This window comes from Tursiops truncatus, chromosome 11, assembly GCF_011762595.2.
Source record: "Tursiops truncatus isolate mTurTru1 chromosome 11, mTurTru1.mat.Y, whole genome shotgun sequence".
Lineage (NCBI taxonomy): Eukaryota > Metazoa > Chordata > Mammalia > Artiodactyla > Delphinidae > Tursiops > Tursiops truncatus.
Window position 1 is genome coordinate 21,049,692 of NC_047044.1, and position 19,591 is coordinate 21,069,282.

The following is a 19,591-nucleotide window of genomic DNA, read 5'->3' on the forward strand; positions in this document are numbered from 1 at the left end:
CCCCAGCATCTCAGAATGTGACTGTATTTGGAGAAAGGGACTTTAAAGAGGTAATTAACATTAAATAAGGGCCCATATGGGTGGGCCCTAATCCAATATGACTTGTGTCTTTACAAGAGGAGGAAACCTGGACACACAAAGAGACACCAGGAGAGCACATCACCAGAGTAAAGGTCCTGTGAGGACACAGAAAGAAGGCAGCCATCTACAAGCCAAGAGGAGAGGCCTCAGAGGAAACCAAGCCTGCCAACACCTTGATTTTGGAGCTCCAGCTTCCAAAACTGTGAGAAAATAAGTTTCTACCCAGTCTGTGGCACTTTGTTTTGGCAACCAGAGCAGACTAATACAGTATTCTAATTTGCCTTCCAAAGGCTCACATTTACATTAGGTTGTTTTTCACATAATCATTGAGCTGCTACTCTACTGGAAGAAGGAAGTTGAAGGATATTGACTACCTTCTACACTGCAGGCACCCCATAAGAGAGAGAGAGGGAGAGATCTTCAAAACAATCTTGAGAAGTAGGATTTATCCCCATCTTACAGCTCAGAAGACCAAAACTCAAAAAACAAACAAACAAAAAACCTTGCCCAGGAGTCACCCAGTGGCAGTGGGTGAGGTGAAAACATAATCCAGATTTGATATCAAGCCTGCTCCTACATAGGAACTAATCAGAAAGCACCTTAAAAATATTAAGTGCGTCACCTAAATAGATGTGTTTTAAAGGTTCTAGAGAAGCAGTACTGAAGCGGGATTAAGAGAAATACTGTATGATATCACTTACATGTGGAATCTAAAAAATACAACAAACTAGTGAATAAAACAAAGAAGCAGCAGACTCACGGATACAGAGAACAAACTAGTAGTTCCAGTGGGGAGAGGGAAAGGGGGAGGGGAAATATAGGGGTAGAGGGAAAGAAGGGATATTATGGGATTATATGAAATCATGTGTGTGAAACTTTTGAAAATTATAAAGCACAGTAGAATTTAAAGAATTTTTCATTTAGTTAAAAAAATCAATTAAAAAAAAGAGACAGGGGCTTCCCTGGTGGCGCAGTGGTTGAGAGCCCGCCTACCGATGCAGGGAACACGGGCTCATGCCCCGGTCCAGGAAGATCCCACATGCCGCGGAGCGGCTAGGCCCGTGAGCCATGGCCGCTGAGCCTGTGCGTCTGGAGACTGTGCTCCGCAATGGGAGAGACCACAACAGTGAGAGGCCTGTATACCACAAAATAAAAGAGGCAGAACATGCTCTGTAGTCAGGCAGTCCTGGTCCAAAGCTGAGTCTGGTGTTTATTAGCTGTGTAACCTTGAGCAAGTTACTTAACCTAACTGGGCCTCAGTTCCATGAATGGAGGATAGAACTCTTGTGAGCACTAAATAAGATAAAGTTTATAAAGCACTTGATAAATAATCGATAAATGGAAACTTCCAAAGGAAGGAGGAGGGACTTAAAGTCTGACTCCCAGAGCTAGGTTAGGATTTGAAATGGGATCTCATCAGTGTGGCTTTCAGTGCTCCAGATTCCAAAGGATCTCAGGAAAATGCACCTGGTCAACTCCCACCCAGCCAATACTCTCACAGTACCTGTTTTGGTATATTTTTTAAAGATATTATTTGCCTCTTCCAGTAGACTATAAACTCATAAAGTCAGGAACAAAGTATCCCTAGTACCCAGCATAGTTCCACAGATTTTGAGGTGTTAACCTCTGCTGTTTTTGTTTTCCTCCTGGAGTTTCACCCTTTCCTGTCCCCTCATAAAAGCAGAGAGTCAGTACGCCTTACCCAATCAGGGAATGATAAGAAGGGGATAAAGATGGTGGGGCAGGAGGATGTGGAACTCGCCCCCCGCCCCCACCTTACCCCATGAACACGTCATAAATACATCTACATGTGGAACAATTCTCACAGGAAACTGGCAGAAAGACTCCTATACAACCAAGGCTGAAAGAAAGATCCACATAGGATCGAGTAGGAAGGGAAGACAAGTGATCAAGTCAAGACCTGTGACCCAGGGAGGGGACTCAGAGGAAAAGGGAGATCACACAGGCAGACATATTGGGTGCCCCAGTCCTGGAGTCCAATACAGGGAAGACAAGTCTTCTTGGCTGGTTGGAGGTCCGGTGGGAAAATGGACAGCAGGGAAAAAACACTTAGACTCTATGCTTGCTTATTCCAAAAGCCTAAGCTACAGTGACGAAGCAACAGCCCAATGGCCACATCTGGCCCATAGACATGTTTTTTGTATGGTATGATGCATGTATAGAGTTTTGGGTTTTTTTTTCCCAGTATTTGGATGAATTGCCAGAGTTTAAAAGTCAGGAGATTGCTCCAAAAACAAACAAGCAAAAACGCTTGGATTTCTGGCTTATTTTGAAAACTGAAAGTCTGGAATTATTAGGTCCACATTCTCTCATGGCTATAATTGACTCTCCTTTTAACTACAGCCCCCACCACTCTCTATTGTCACCCCAACACTGAGCTCAGTTGCCATTTAACATTACACCAGCACTGTTGCTTTCCTTAAAGTTAAGAGGAAAGAAAAACATGTTTTGTACTCATATCTCTATCAGAAGAAGAAAAATAAAAACTAGACTATGAACAATCATAAGAAGTAGACAACCATCATTTATGGTTGCCCAATGTCTAACTGCCACTTGATATTTTGAGCTCTGTCTTACCAGCAGAGAAAACTACTTTTCCTATGCTCTCTTGTAGCTATGATGCTAGCTATGACGCGGACTCTGCCAAATCAGAAGTGTGTGTGTGAGATTTAGGTGCCAAAGGAAGTAACAAGAGGAGGATGCAGTATGCAGGGGAAATGGCAATGCAAATGGTGACACATGCAATGGTGGAGGCAGCTGGTTCCTCTGTGACTCTGTGGCAGAATTCTGGAACATAATTAGTACCTAGAGACAAGCATTGGTAGTGGCTTTGTTTTATCTAGAACATTCTAGTGATATGACATAATGTGTTCTCTGTTGCCTTTTTACTGCAGGTAGAGTGTCCAGATCTGGTCCTCCCAAGGAATCTGAAAGCTTACTAACACGCTTTACTAAATTTCATTCCACCTCAGCTAGAGTGGATTCTCTTGACTACAACGAAGAATTTTGAATGACACCGCATAGTTCTTTGTGGAAGTAGAGACTATTTCTGTGTGTTGGCAACTAAAATGTGTCTTTGTCATAAAATACAATGTGGCCTGCTTCACTCTATAGGTACTGAGTCTATGGTCCTAGCACTAACCTTGAAGAAGCACTTAGAGGACTTGCTTATTGTAAAGATATTTGTGGGAAATTGGGGAAAGAGAAAATAAGCCCTAGATAAGGAAATCTACTGCCAGACTAGGAGAAGATAAGAGGTGGTTAGAAGAGAGAGGCTAAGGGTCTAAAAGCTGAAGGGTCCTGTGTCCTGCTGCTTGGAAAGACCCCTGAGGTGGGGAGTCCTTAAGAGAATGTCGTTCTAGGAAGCAAACCCTAAGAATGAGATCTTAGAGTTTGATAGCTCACTAACTGGTTGGGAGTGAGGACCCCAACACTGGTGGTAGGTGAGTGTTGATAGTTCCCAGTATGCGGTACCAGTGCAAATGCTGAGACTTTCAGCTGTGGTGAACTGGGCTGGGATACAGGTGGAAGGGGATGCAGTGGTTCACGCAATATCTCTGGTACTTGGGAGGTATAGGAGAAATAGCAATTTCTCCACAGAGTTGAGTGGCTATTGTTAAATGCCACTGATGCTCTGAAGAAAGAAAATAACAGGATTGGGGCAATCAATTACCAATTTAAAAGAAAAAGTGAGCATCTGTCACTTCCTTGTCAGCCTTTAAAGAGACCCTCATCTCCTGCAGTTGGAGGGCAAACAAAGTTGAAGATCAGGCACAAGACTTCATTGTAAAAATGGCAGAATCCCCTCTGGGTGTGGGCTGGACTTAGTGACTTGCTTCCAAAGAATAGAGCACGGGAAGAGAAGATACCCGGCAAACACTTCCTTAGCCAAGCAATCAAGGTTAGCATCACTAGTGATAAGTTATGTTGATACAACGTACCCCTCCCCCATATGATGTGATGAGAAAAGCATTTCGCCTTTGTAGCATTCTTCCTAAAAACTCACAATCCTAGTCTAATCATGAGAGAAATATCAGACAGCTCAAATTGAGGAACATTCAACAAAATACCCAACCAGTATTCCTCAAAACCGTTCAAGTCACGAAAAACAAGAAAAGGCTGAGAGTCACAGATCAGAGGAGACATGATGACTAAGAGCAGTGTGGTATCCTGGATTGGATCCTGGAACAGGAAAAAAGACATTAATGGAAAAACTAATGAAATTTTAATGAAGTGTTGGAGTTGAATTAGTAATGCACCAATGTTGGTGTCTTAGTTTTGACAACCGTTCCATAATAATGTAAGATGTTAATATTAGAGGAAACCAAGTAAGGAGTAAATAGAAAAGTTCTGTACTATATTTGCAACTTTCCTGTGAATCTAAAATTATTCCAAAACAAAAGCTTAGTTTTAAAAAAAAATAGCAGAACTCCAGAGAAGGTAGAATTCTGAGGCTGGGGAGGTCTCTTACACCCAAGCTGAGATCCTGATAAGAAATGGCACCCTAAGAACTTGGGATGCTAGGATACCCGAGTGCTGGGTTAAAGGGTAGATGCACTTGAACATCTAAAGCCCTAGATTCCTCTGAACCCTCTGGACCTGCAGATGCAGCCATGCTTCTTTTTGGAAGACAGATGTCCCTCCTCCTTTTACTTGAAAACTAGCCTCAAACGGAGCAGGTGATTTATGAGATGACGCTGATGCTCTTCAAGATCTGCTCCCACCTCCCTTTCTGACCACCAGACCGATAATTAGCCCCGAGTTCCAGGCTGGAAAAGATTAGGCAAATATTGGGTGTGCCTGCCAATGAAGGGAGGGGTTATACACCAAGAAACAAGCAGGATCTGACTAACATTTACCAGCAGGAAGCAGAAAAGTATGCCTGGGGATGGTTTCTGAACATGCTGGCTCTGAGGGAGATGTAGGGGTAATAAAATTGGATCAGGAAGAGTTTGTCAATACGAAGGTCAGGTTGAATTATGTTGCCCTCAAAGGATAAGTTCAAGTCCTAACTCCTGATACCTGTGAACCCGACCTTACTTGGAAATGGGTTCTTTGAAGATGTAATCAAGTTAAAACAAGGTCACACTGGATTACTGCAGACCCTAATCCAATGACTGGTGTCCCTATAAAAAGAGGGAGCTTTGAACACATAGACAGAGAAACCCAGGGGGAGAAGGCCACAGAGGCAGAGACTGGAGTGATGTGTCTACAAGCCGAGGAAGGCCAAGGATTCACCAGCAACCACCAGAAGCGAGGAAGAGGCAAAGATGAATCCTCCTTCAGAGCCTTCGGAGAGAGCGTGGCCCTGCTGACAGCTTGAGCCTGGGCTTCCAGAACTGTGAGAGAATAACTTGGAGTCACCAAGTTTGTGGTGTTTTGTTACAGCAGCCCTAGGAGACTAATGCAGGGGGCATTCCCCCATGACGCAGGATTTAACATCCTGGCAAAGGCCAAGAAAATGACTCTAATGAGCTCTTAGTGTGGCTCTCGGAAGCTTAGACAAAGTAGAGATGCCAAGAGGAGGCTGATGACTTTAAAAACATAATTGTGCATTAATTTCTAGTAATCAGTGCATTGTGGTCAGAGATTAGGGCCGCTATGATTTTTTAAATAACTTGAGAGCTTCTTGGGGTTCAGTAATTGAGCAGAGCACATCTTTGAAGTAGATTTGACTATCAGTGACTTCCTCCTTTCAGTCTGACCATGAGTGAATTCCCCCTGTGAACAAGAACCCGAGGAAGCCAATTTATGGCAAAGGAGGTATCTCAGAGGTACGTGACAATGGGATCCACCGGCTCTACCACATAACTCCCACCTTCCAGGAGCTGGCTACTTGCCAGAGCTGAGGAAGCCTCTTAAAGAAGCAGCTGAGGCATCAGCTTAGAGATAAATTTCTGTGAGGATAGGGTGCTACCCTTCTGGGTGCAGTATATTCCATAAACCAACAATTATTGTATGGTACTCTGCCCCCAATAGGTAGAATACATGGGTCTGAGAAACAAGGGGTTAGAAGCAGGGGTGGCCCCACTAACCATCATTCCTGGTAACCCACTTGAGGGCTACCTCATCTCTTCAACTTTAGGCTCTGTGGATCCAGAAGTCCTAATCCCGAAGAAGAATTCTTCCACTTGGGAATACAATGAAAATCCCATTAAGTATATGGCTATGACTGCTGCCCAGTCATGTTGGGGTCCTCACACCAAGAGCAAAAGGGAAGGCCAGGGGTCACCACTGTAGCAAGGGAAATTGGTCCTGATCCGCAGGATGAGTTAGGACCGTTGCTTCATCACAGGAGCAAGAAGACATATGTTTGGCATTCAGGGCATGCACTAAGACGTCTCCTGATATTGCCTTGTCCAGTGTAACTCAAATACAGCAACCATAACTGGTAAGGGTATGTTAACCAGGGCATTAGACCCCTCAGGGATTGAGGACTGGATCAACCCACAAGGCAAGTTAACAGAAGTGAGGGGACTCGAGAACGGGTGGGAAGGAGGGACCAGCCAGAGCAAAGAGAGCTAGTGCATCCCACCAACTCTTCTCCTGAAGGTTCCTCAGGAATTATGACCACAGGGTCTTGGAGAAGCTGGACCTGGATGGAGTGAACTGAATGTGAGAAGCAAGTGGATCTGTATGGTGCAATAAGCGCACAGCCCAGGTCCCTTTTCTCAAGCCAGCACACTTCTACAGCTGCTAATCGCTTGCAGCTGCTCACTTCTTAGGAGAACTGCCCACCACTACATGGCCTCCATTATAAACCTCCATCCCTGCTGGGGTACCCACAGTCAATGACTGACTGATGCAGAGACATAAAAGATTGGTTCCTTTGCTCAAAGGGACAACCCAGTGCCAGTTATGCCCCAGAGCTTTCCACTGTGACCTGGTCCCTGTGCGTTACCTGAGATCACATCTCTGCTTCATTTTCTCCTTTCCTATCCTGCTTTACTCCCTCTCTCCCAATTTTTCCAGGAAGAGCTCTCCTCAATAAATCACATCCAGACACACACATCCCAATGTTCACTGCAGCACTATTTACAATAGCCAGGTCATGGAAGCAAGCTAAATGTCCATCAACAGAGGAATGGATAAAGAAGATGTGATACATATATACAATGGAATATTACTCAGCCATGAAAAGGAACAAAAGTGGGTCATTTGTAGAGACGTGGATGGACCTAGAGACTGTCATACCGAGTGAAGTAAGTCATAAGGAGAAAAACAAATATCATATATTAACACACATATGTAGAATCTAGAAAAATGGTATAGATGATCTTATTTGCAAAGCAGAAATAGAGACACAGACGTAGAGTACAAACGTATGGATACCAAGGGGAAAGGGGTGGTGGTGGCATGAACTGGGATTGACATATACACATTATTGATGCTATGTATAAAATAGATAACTAACCTACTGTAAAGCACAGGGAATTCTACTCTATGCTATGTGGTGACCTAAATGGGAAGGAAATCTAAAAAAGAGGGGATATATATATACGTACAGCTGATTCACTTCACTGTATAGTATAAACTAACACAACATTGTAAAGCAACTATACTCCCATAAAAATTAATTCAAAGGAAAAACCAAAAGCTGGCACAGGAACGGGTCCAGGGAGCTCCAGTAAGAGTACAGAGTGTGGCTGGAGTGGGGTGAGGCAGGCAGTGAAGGTCAGAGATGAAGTCAGATTTCTCAAAGTCCTACAGATCATGTAGGACCTTGAAAGCCATTGAAAGGACACTGGCTTTCACTCTGAGTGAGGTGGGAAACTGGGTGAGGGGCAGGCCTTAGTGGTGAGCAGGGGAGAGATGCTATCTGTTTTAATAGAATCACCCTGACTGCAACCATGGGAGCAAGCTGCCTGAGGTTGTGCAGGCAGAAAGTAAATGATGTCACGGCAATTGGAATCCAGGATCACCTGATCTCAGAGCCTGGTCTCACAGACTAGCCTTTGTCTATGGAGCAGACAGTGCACGGCTGGTACATACATTCAATACACAACCGCTGAATGCTGAAGATGTACACAATACAGGGATTGGTACCATCATTTTAAAGGGGAGATATGAACACCTAAAAGGAGACCAGACTCTCGCTCAGTCTCCCTTGGGGAAAGCCTTCCATACTATAACTAATTAGGATAAAAGCGCATGCTTGCCTGAAGATCCAGATGTTGCTGGCTACTTTGCAGCCCAAGTAAGTCCCTAAGCCTAAGTGAGTGGTTAAATTTCAAGACAGCAAGTGGGAAGAACGGACAGTTGATTAGAGTGCAGCATAGTGTAATGATTAAGAATGGTGGGCAGAAATGTCTGGTCTGAAACCCAGCTCTGCCACTTATAAGCTGTGGGCAATTTACTTAACCTCTCTGTGCCTCAGTTTTCTCATCTGTAAAACCGTGATTATAATCGGCCCTACCTCACAGGATTGTTAATAGAATTAAATAATTTTACGGTACCTGGAACATACTAAGTGTTTATTATTATCATTTATTACACATAAGCAATTAGAGGGTACTCATATTATCATCTAAGTTGAAAAAAATCTGTATATCAGTTTTTGGACATGAATTTCCAAATGTAATGCTGTCTATCTGTTCCAATACTGGACGGTAAGTGAATGCATCATCTTTCTTCCTACATTTGAAAAATATTATTGTACCTTTAGCTGATGAATTGTTCAGCTGCTTCTTATCAATGACTGTCTTTAGAAAGATTAATAATGCCTGGCTCTAATCAGCCCCATGTGCAAACTTCAGATGCTTTCCTGTGCATCTGCCACTCCCCTGAACAAGAGGAACACTCTGTGATCAAAAAACATCTAAAAATGCCATCTAGATGATGATCTCAGTCTTAAACATTATTAGACATTTATGATTTATACTGATTGCTAAGTTAGAAAGTCGGGATTTCTAACTTCCCAATATTCCTGCCCCTTACAAAACAGAAAACAGTTCTTTAAGGTCTTTTTTTTTTTTTTTTTTTCCACATTGGATTCCGTCAACTGGTTTTATGTAAAAATCAATGAGGGGAGGGAATGTCCATTACAAGCCAGGCTCTGGGCAAGGCACTTTATATATAATTATCTTATAGACTTGAGGTTAACACCAAGTGCGTGGCAGAGCTGTTTTTGTTGGAGGAGCCCTAATTCTGGAGCGTTGCTCAAAGACCACTAGAGCTGAGGATCCGTCAACTTAGATCGACGGCCAATTAATGCCTTTTTTTTCCCCTTCCTTTGCCAATCGTGTCTCTCTAGGGATCAGTGAAAGAAGAGGTGCGATTTGGCTTTATTTATTCTAAAAACATTCATTCTACAATTATGACAACAATGATAGTATCTAGCATTCATTTAGTGTATTCTCTGTCTCCAGAACTGGGCTAGCTGCTTTTTTATTGTTCCATGATGCAGTTCTGAGGAAACTCTTCAGAGTCCTAGACATATAACTTAATTTGGGGTTGAGGTCACACAACTTGGAAATTACTAATTTTGTTATATCCCTAAGTAAACCAATCTGGTAAACAAAAGGATCTTCAAGTTTGCGATCATCCAATCAAACACAGTAAAACCAGCATTTAGGATAAGTCCCTTACTGAAAAAAGTGATTAAATTTTAAAAGACAAAGTTGGAGAAGAACACTCCTAAGTACTTTTGGTTGAGTATTTTATAAACTAAGGCACAGAGTTTGGTGATTGTAATGGTGACTAGTCCAAAGTCGTGGTTTTTATTCCTGACTTTGTCAGATTCCTTTGTCATCACTTGAATATGCCAATTAAACCACTGTGCCTTCCTTTTGCATTTTTAATCAAATGAACACCACCAGACAACGTTACCTGGGAGTGCTCAATGGAAGGATAAAACACTCTTAAAAGAATAGGTTATTGTAATCATTTCCTATGTTTGGCTGGTTTATCCTGCTGTCACTGAGGTAGGTTTTCATCTATACATGATAATTCAGTGTAGTTCTGATGGAAAGTTTTTTGTTTTTAATTACCAAAATAATAAGGTGCCCAACCCAATTCTCCTGCTAAGCTCATCAAGAGTGATACAATGGAAAATTTAATACTGACAGGAGGCCTTGTGTTATAAAATACAAGAAGTGGAATGAATCTCAGTGTGCCTAGAAATAGTCCTTCAAATGCTAGTTTTTAAATTTAACAGAAAACATAGATAGAAAAGTTAAAAGGAGATGCTAGGTGGCATTTTTCACTTACCAGGATTAGAAATAATCATAAAAAACCTATCAAGGATATTTTAACATTTATTTATGTCAGAGAGATTAAAGGAGTCATTTTACCTTGCACATAAGGACTGCTTATTAATTCATCTGTAAGACCTAGGAAGGCATTTACTATGTCTACTTTTAAAAATCACAAATTAAAATATCACATCATTTCATTCATTTATGGCAAACTCTCTTCCAATGGTAATATATTTTACTTTTTAAAAAAAGATTTATTTTTTGGTTTGGACAAAAACATTCAATTCAATGATAGTACTTAACACTTTCCCACTTAATCATGTAAGATTTTCTGCTTTAAATACTAATTTTTTAAGTTACTTTCTTCACACCATTGTGTAATTATCTTTCTCTTTGAAAACTACCCAATCAAGAACCACTTTATATAGTTTATATTACAAGCTACACAATTTGCAAATACCTAATTTTCATTTATAGTGAAAAATGAAGTGAAAACTTCTTAAAAATTTTTTCAGCTCAGAGCATAACCATATAAAGTGGTTCCTGATTTTGTTATTAGTATTGAATTAACATGAAACATTATCTCCCTAAATCTTTTCTAATTCAATGCCAAACACACAATAATGCAATATTACCATCTCCAATAAGTGCTAATCCTACTGTATAAGCAGAATGTTTGTCTCGATGTTTTCCTAATTCAACCTTATCGTTTTGATGCATCCTTTCCTCTAGGCACATAGTCTGTTGGAGCAAGAAGGGGCTCCAGAAGCCCTTTAATCTGACCCACTCACTCCTTTTTTAAATGTGGCTTTAAAAACATGAGGCACACTCTTTCAAACACCAGCAATGTGAAGCTACTCAGAAAGAAACCTAAAGTTTGCATTCAAACTTTACCTTTGTAAAATCCCCAACGAATCCCCCACAGCATTCTTCACTCCTTCCTTTCCAGGTTTCAGAAATTTTTCTTTGAAGGTATCAAATGCTTTAAAAGGCATTTTGAAAAGGGGGTATCTCCAAGCCGTCAACAGTCAGTCTCGGAAATTGTCATCCTTTCTCATTTCCAGCGTGGGGACCACTCTGCTTTCCTCGATGAACACCTGGAAGTCAGTTCTCATACAGGTGACTACTAAAAATCAAAAAGAAGATGAAACCCAGCCCAAATCTTTCAAGATGAGACAATACCCCCTGCCAAAAAAAGGAGAGGCCAAGTGGTGTGTGACCGGGAATTCGGCCCCTCTCAGCTCCCAGCTCAGCAGCAGCCTGTGGTGCTGTCTCAGGCAGCCACTCTGAGGCTAAGCACAGCCCGGCTCCTGCCCTGGGCTGCAGCTGGAGAAGCTAAAGTGGGCTCCAGCCCACGAGGTGTCCCGAGACCAGCGACAGCATCTGCAGCCTATCTCCAGCCCCTCCTGCTGCTTCAGACCACATTCCCCTCCTGGCTCACTCGGCTCAGCTGTGGCTTTCCCTGAGCGATCCTTTCCAAGGTGATGCCATAGTAACCAGGACAATACCTGCCCCTCGGTCGCTGGGGCTTTTAATGCGCTCTCAGCCAGAGCAGGCACCCAGGGCGAAGTGTGTGAAACATTCACAAGTCCTCTGCTTTTCTGAGGTCTGGCCCCTAAGACAGGCTCTCAGCGACCACATTATGGCCTCTTATGCCTCTCGAGGGAGGCGTGAAACACTTTTTCTGTGAGACACCAGTATGGATGTGGTCCTTGGAGGAACACTTGCACTTGAGGAGGCTAAATGCAAAACCCAGGCCACAAACCTCTAGGAGGGCATTTATCTGGTCCTGATCAACAGCAGGATCACTCAAGTTGTGGTGTGTGAGTGCCACTGGGACCACTGAACTGAAGATGACTGAGCAGGTCCTAGAACCTGCTTACTGCTCTTCACCCTCGGGATAAGTCTAAATTCTTTACCATGGCACACAAGGCCCTCTGTGGGGCTCCAGCCTTGTTTCTTGTCACTCAGCTCTTTATGTCAGCTTTTCACTGAATTCAGCAAGCTCCCTATCACCTCTGAGGTTTACTCAGACTGTAGCCTCTGTCTGAATAACTCTCCTCACCCTTCATCTGGGAAATGTCGAGGGATTCTTTTTTTTTTTTTTTTTTTGGTGGTACGCAGGACTCTCACTGCTGTGGCCTCTCCCGTTGCGGAGCAAAGGCTCTAGACGCGCAGGCTCAGCGGCCATGGCTCACGGGCCCAGCCACTCCGCGGCATGTGGGATCTTCCCGGACCGGGGCACAAACCCGTGTCCCCTGCATTGGCAGGCGGACTCCCAACCACTGCACCACCAGGGGAGCCCGATGTCAAGGAATTCTTAAGTCTCACAGGGATATCTCTTCCTCTAGAAATCCTCATACACAAAGTTAGGTATCCCTCCTCTGTGCCCCCAAATCACCTGTCCTCCAAGCCAATAGGATCTGGAATGTAGTGGTATAACATAAATCGTTGTTGGAGTAGAAATAGCACGTGTTGCTCCCACATTGATAGGCGGCAGGATGACCCCTCCATAAATGATGCCGCCATGAAGAAACAGCCTTCATCTGTGAGGCTCCAGGGCTCCAACCCCCAGCCTGCAGGTGACTGACAAATCCTGTGCTTTAGACCCTCAGATTCCCCCAGAGTCATTTCCACAAGATGAGTCACTGCCCTCTGCAGTCGTAGTCCAAATCCTTCTCCAGGATTTGAATTTAGTTGATATAAATCAGAGCTGGATCCTCCGTAGGTTAAATACTACCACCAATAATAATAATAATAATAATAATTATTACGGCTAATATTTGTTGAGCTCTCTTTATGGTCCAAACTTTGTGTTAAGCATTGTTTACATATTATCACAATCTTTCCAACACTACTTTGTGGATAGTTAATTGTTATTTTCCCCAACTTCACTGACAGGAAACTGAGGCAAAGAGAGGTTAGACTTGCTATTTCAGATCCACACAGCCTGGCTCCATGCAGTCCTATTCTCATTCTCTGTCTCTGTCTTTGTCTCTGTCTCTGTCTCTCTCTCCTCCTCCTTTCTTCCACCCCCTCCCCCCCCACCACCCCATACTACCTCCTCTGACTTTACTGAGGTATATTTTGCATATCACACAATTCACCTATTTCAAGTGGACAATCAATGATTTTTAGTAAATTTACCATGTTGTGGAAGCATCACCATAAAGCACAAAGGAGGTAGAACATTTCTATCATCCCCCAAATAACCCTCATATTCACAGTTAGTCCCCATCTCCCATACCCCACACTGCCCCAGGCAACCATCAATCTTTCTCTCTCTATAGATTTGCCTTTACTAGACATTTCATATAAATGGCATCAACACACTATATACCATACAATATATTGTCTCTTGTGTCTAGCTTCTTCCATTTAATATGATGATTTTCAGGTTTGTCCATGTCACAACTTGTGTCAGTAGTTTGTGCCTCCTTTTCTGCTTTCTGTGGTATATTTTATTGTATGGACATACCACATCGTGTCTATCCATTGATGGACATTTAGGCTGCTTCCAATCTCTGGCTATTATGAATACAATTGTTAAGAACATTTGTGTGCAAATCTTTCTGTGGAAAAATCTTTTCATTTCTCTTGGGGAAATACCTAGGAGTGGAATTGGTGGACTGTAAGGCAAGTATATGTTTAAACTTTTAAGAAACGGCCGAATTATTTTCCAAAGTGGCAGCACTATTTTACATTCCCAGTGGCATATATGAGGACTCCCATTTCTGACATCTTCACCAATATTTGTTGTCTGTTTTTTTTTTTTTTGTATAACCATTCAAGTGGGTATAAAATGGTATCTCATTGTGGTTTTAATTTGCATTTCTCTGATGACTAATGGCATTGGCCATGTTGTCATGTGCTTATTTGTCACTGGTGTAACTTTTTTGGTAAAATTTCTATTCAAATATATTGCCCATTTTTAAAATTAGTTTTTTGCCTTATTATTGAGGTGTATGAGTGTATATTCTCAATACAAATTCTTTATCAGATAATACGACTTGCAAATATTGTCTCCCAGTCTACTGTTTGTCTTTTCATTTTCTTTATGCTACATTTTTAAGTGCAAATATTTTAAATTTTGATGGGGTGAGGTCCAATGTATCAGTTTTTGTTCTTACATAGACTGTGTCTTGTAAGAAATCTTTGCCTAAACTGAGGTCCTGAAGATTTTCTCCAATTTTTTTGTCTTCTAAAAGTTTAATTGTTTTAGCTCTGACATTTAAGTCTACGATCCATTTTGAGTTCATTTTTATGTATGGTATAAGGTAAACGTCTAAGTTCGTCTTTTTTTTTTGGCTGCGTTGGGTCTTCGTTGCTGTGCACAGGCTTTTTCTAGTTGTGGTGAGTGGGGGCTACTCTTCATTGCATTGCGTGGGCTTCTCATTGTGGTGGCTTCTCTTGTTGTGGAGCACGGGCGCTGGCACATGGGCTTCAGTAGCTGCAGCACTCGGGTCCTAGAGCACGCAGGCTTCAGTAGTTGTGGCACATGGGCTTAGCTGCTCTGCAGCATGTAGGATCTTCCTGGACCAGGGAATGAACCTGTGTCCCCTGCATTGGCAGGTGGATTCTTAACCACTGTGCCACTAGGGAAGCCCTAAGTTCATCTTTTTTCCATGTGGATATCCAGTTGTCCCAGCACCATTTGTTAGAAAGGCTATCCTTTCTCCAATGAATTGCCTTAGCACCCTTGTCAAAACTCAATGGAACAGGGCTTCCCTGGTGGCGCAGTGGTTGAGAGTCCACCTGCCGATGCAGGGGACACGGGTTCGTGCCCTGGTCCAGGAAGATCCCACATGCCGCAGAGCGGCTAGGCCCATAAGCCATGGCCGCTGAGCCAGCATGTCCGGAGCCTGTGCTCCGCAACGAGAGAGGCCACGACAGTGAGAGGCCCACATAACGCAAAAAAAAAAAAAAAAAAAAAAAAAAAAAAAAAAAAAAAAATCAATGGAACATAAATATAAAAAATTATTTCTGGACTCTCAATTCTGTTCCATTGATCTTTATGTCTATCCTTCTACCAATATCACACTCTGTTGACTGTAGCTTTATAGAGTAAGTTTTGAAATTGGGAAATGAAAGTCCTCCAACTTTGTTCTTTTATTAAAATTGTTTTGGCTATTCTAAGTCTTTTGTGTTTCCATACAAATTTCAGAGGCAGTTTATCCGTTTCTGCAAAAAAAACCCTATCCAGCCCTGTGCTCTTAAAAGGATATTTTCAGGCCACCAACCTTGCCACCCACAACTCCTCAAGGCTGAGAATGCTAAGACTCCAGGAAATCACATATCTAATCACTCCACCAAAATGTCTTCACCTGTCTCCAAAAAGCTCAATCATTCATCAAATACAATCAAAATAAAATATGATAAACACACTCTCTTGCTATAGAAAACATCCCCTGGTGAAGCTTCTAACCCATTCCTCAATCCCCAGATAACTTTAGGTTACTAATCTCTTAGAGCACACGATGGAAGCACCACTAGGCAAAGACCATGTGAATCTCTTTTAAGGGTCAATGACTGCTAAGAGCACAAACCTTTTCTGCAGAATGTATTGCTCATGACACACACCTGAATCTGCAAAGGCTTTTTTGGCAGTGATTTAGATGTCTGATGATGATAATAACTAACACTTATGGAACACCCTCTAGGTGCCAAACTTTATGCACTTAACTCATTTAATCCCCACAACGACTCTCTCAGGTAGGTACTGTTTTTATACCATCTACAGATGAGGAAACTGAGGCACAGAGATTTTAAGTCAACTTACTCAAGTTCGCACAACTAGGAAACTAGGCAGAGACGGGATACAGACCCAGGAAGTCTGGCGTCAGAGCCTGAACTCCTAACTTCTACACTAGAGCTGTGGATAATAGACACAAGAAAATATAAAGCCAGACTTTCCAGAACCGAGGCTCGTTTTATTCATTTGTTCCTTCTCATGAGGGCCTACTATGTGGCAGGCCTTTTTGAGACACTGGTGGTATAGGCTGAACTGTGATATTTCCCTTAAAGAAACAAACCAGAAAATGAATGAGTCCATATGGTGTGGTGAGTGACACATGTGGTAGTGGGAGCAAAGGTAAGGACACCTAAATTAGCTTCCTAAGGGAGTGGGAGAGGGTTTCCTAGAAGAGGGGATGATAGTATAAGCTTTCAGGGATGAAAGAGCGAGGCAAACTAAAGAAAAAAAATGTAGGAGCAAAAACTTGCATGAGAGAGCATGGCGCCTGGGGGAAATTTGCATAGTTTCAGAGAGTTGGGTGAGTTTACCATGTGGTAGAAAACAAGACTGGAACAATGATCATGAGCTTTATATAATTTAGTGGTTACAGAAGAGCATTAAAATATGTGCTCCCCATCGCAAAGTAACAAATACAGCAAAGATAGATGAAATGATGTATGGAACAGAAACCCCTGAGGGCCATGAAACTAAAGCTTTGGTCTATGCTTAGGATATGTAGACTGAATATGCATTAGAAAAAAAATCCAGCCATTGCATGTACTCGATGACTTCCCATCATCCTGTACAGAAAGAGCCTCTTCCCTAGAGAAAATAAGATTGACTAGGACATCTTTAGAGGTGATTGCCCAGAACATAGCAATTCCTCATTCTCAGGGAACTTCCCTCTCACTACCACCCCCCCTCCTCTTTTATGGAGACAGGCCCCCCAAAGTCCTGTATATACTATAATGTTTCCCATCTCCTCTGACCACTGTTGGATGGACCAGCGATGGGCACCTGCACTGTGCTGAGCCAGTCAGATGCCAAATTTTCCTGTAATTTAACTTTAGAATTGAAAGACTGCTAGTTAATCTTGCAGAACCCTGGAACTGTAACTGGCGGGGGGAGGGTTACATTCACATTATGGACTGGAGATGGAGAGAACACTGGTCTGGCAAAGAGTAAGAGGAACGAAACACAATGAAACTTTAGCAGGCTGAGGATGTCTGTTTCTAATGGCCTTCCAATTCCTGTTTGTCTAGACCCAGCTGTCCTACCCTTGGGTTTCATGAATTACCCAATCCTTATAACAAATTGCCCTCCTTTTAGTTTACTCTAGCTAAGATAGTTTCTGCTCCTCACTGATAATCTTGACATTATCAATGATTTAAAACCCAAGAGATAAAAAACCCAAAGGTTTTTGCTCTGGCTCTATTAGATGAGAAATAAAGATAAGAATGACAGTTTACCTCTTATTAGAAATATTGAAAGTCAGAAGACAATGGAATAATCTCTTTAAAAAATAGGGAAAAAATTGTCAACCTAAAATTATATACCCAGTGAAAATACTAATAAAAATTTAAAGTAAAATAAAAACATTTATTTGATATTTAGTCCTGAAATCCTGAAATGCCAATAGTGCCTGTACCTAACACCATGAGGGCAAGCCTGACCGTCCAGTTCAATTTTAGGTAGGACTCCAGTCTCCCAACAGTGAAAAAAGTGGATCTCATAAGCTGGTTGTTAGCCAAGTCATTCTAATCTACATAGACAAAAAAAAAAAAAATATATATATATATATATATGTGTGTGTTTCTGTGTGTGTGTGTGTGTATGTATATATATACATATATATATATAATTTGTTCAAGAAAATAGTTTCATCAAACCCAATCAAAGTGTTAGGTGGAGAATTTTAAACAGGCTCAAAGCTAATGACCTAATTATTCACCTTTTAGGATAAGAAACTTCATAAGGAAACAGAGGTAATGAAGAAAATTTATCTTTCTGAGGCTCCTTCTCTCCTGAATTCTGTGGCAGCTTTTCTGAGCCCCATTCTACACCCCAATTCCATACTCCTCTCCCCCTGTCCCCAGAACATACTAATACCAACATAAAACTTTCTATTTTATCCAGTATTTCTCCCAATCCTTTAAAATTTGTATATTGTTGATAACTATCATTAGTACTAATCTGAACGTATATAAAACTTGATTTTTTTCACTGCACTTCTATTTTTGACATTCTTTTATTAATAGTCAAATGTGCATACAGCACGTTCAAGTATCTCATTTGATTCTCCCAACCACCTGTGTAACAAATAATCAGGTAGAGAAACCAAGACTCAATTTTGCCCAAGGTAACCTGGCCAGTAGAATGTGGAGATTGGGGACTAGGTCCTTAAGCCCATTTCCTGAGCTTGTGTCACCACAATACACAGTACATTGTGATCCTGTAAGTCCCACTTTGGGTACTAAAGACTGCCTTTAACATAACAATTCAGGAAAGATGTATTCAGAATCCTTGTGTCTTTAAAAATGTCACTGAGCACCTAATTACTGTCGGCCCTCCATATCTATGGGTTCTGCATCTGTGGACACAGAGGGCCAATAAGGGACTTGAGCGTCCCAGAGTTTGGCATCCTGTGGGGGTTACCGGGGGGGGGATGGCTAGAACCCCCCCACACACAGATACAGAGGTGTGACTGTATAGGTAAGCTTGTGATAGTAAGAGTGAAATTTTTAGAAATAAAACAGGGCGCTGTTTTTTGAGATTACATACTAATCTGTTTGCTTTCACTAAAAAGTTCCACCAAAAAATAGGGCAAACCAATAGCAAAATAAAGAGAATTTAACATATAACACTGACGTACCAGCCCCTGGATTAAAATTGCCACCATCCACCCAAGGCTGATAATAAGACCACCCTTCTAAGGGGAGGCTAATGGGTACCTTTATCCCATTCTGCAGTCATTGCTTCCTTATCTGTCTTGATGACTTGAGTTTCCTGATCTCATTTCATACTCACAAGGGAGAATGAAAAACTAGAAATGACAAAGTAGAATGACCAAACAGATATTATCTCCATTTTACATATTAGGAAACTGAGGCTCAAACTCAAGAAGTTACACAGTCACATAGTTTTTGGTTACATAGCTACAAAGTTACATAGTTTTTTGGTGGAGCCAGGATTTAAACCAATTAATTACAAATGCTCACTTCATTATACAGCACTGTTTCCAGCCCACAATAAAGCATAGTTAGTCCCATTACATTTCAGCTCACTGTGAGCCGGGTACTGGAATTCAATTAATTTGGCTCTATGTTCCTAAGTTATAGGAACATAATTTTATACCATTATTAAATAAATGTGTCTATAATTCTTTGCAAACATAAGGTTGCCTACATGGACACCCTAGAAACATATCAAGTTCTATTTTCAGTTCATCAATGTAACTGCTTAAATATTTTTCCCAATTAATGAAAATTAAAATTTTTCCCAATGAAAAACATTTCCCAAATTTTCCCTATTAATGAAAACTTTAAATAAAGTCAAACAA

The 19,591-nt window shown here is 41.7% G+C and overlaps 1 protein-coding gene across 1 annotated transcript in view; it reads right to left on the reverse strand.

Moving 5' to 3' along the window:
* SLC17A8 (solute carrier family 17 member 8) overlaps window positions 1-19,591 on the reverse strand; it is a 67,131-nt gene that overhangs the window by 40,313 nt on the left and 7,227 nt on the right. The window contains exon 2 of the mRNA XM_019918565.3: window positions 11,193-11,395. Within this exon, the coding sequence (XP_019774124.1) occupies window positions 11,193-11,293 (101 nt within the window). The 5' untranslated portion in view covers window positions 11,294-11,395. The remainder of the gene's footprint in view (window positions 1-11,192; window positions 11,396-19,591) is intronic.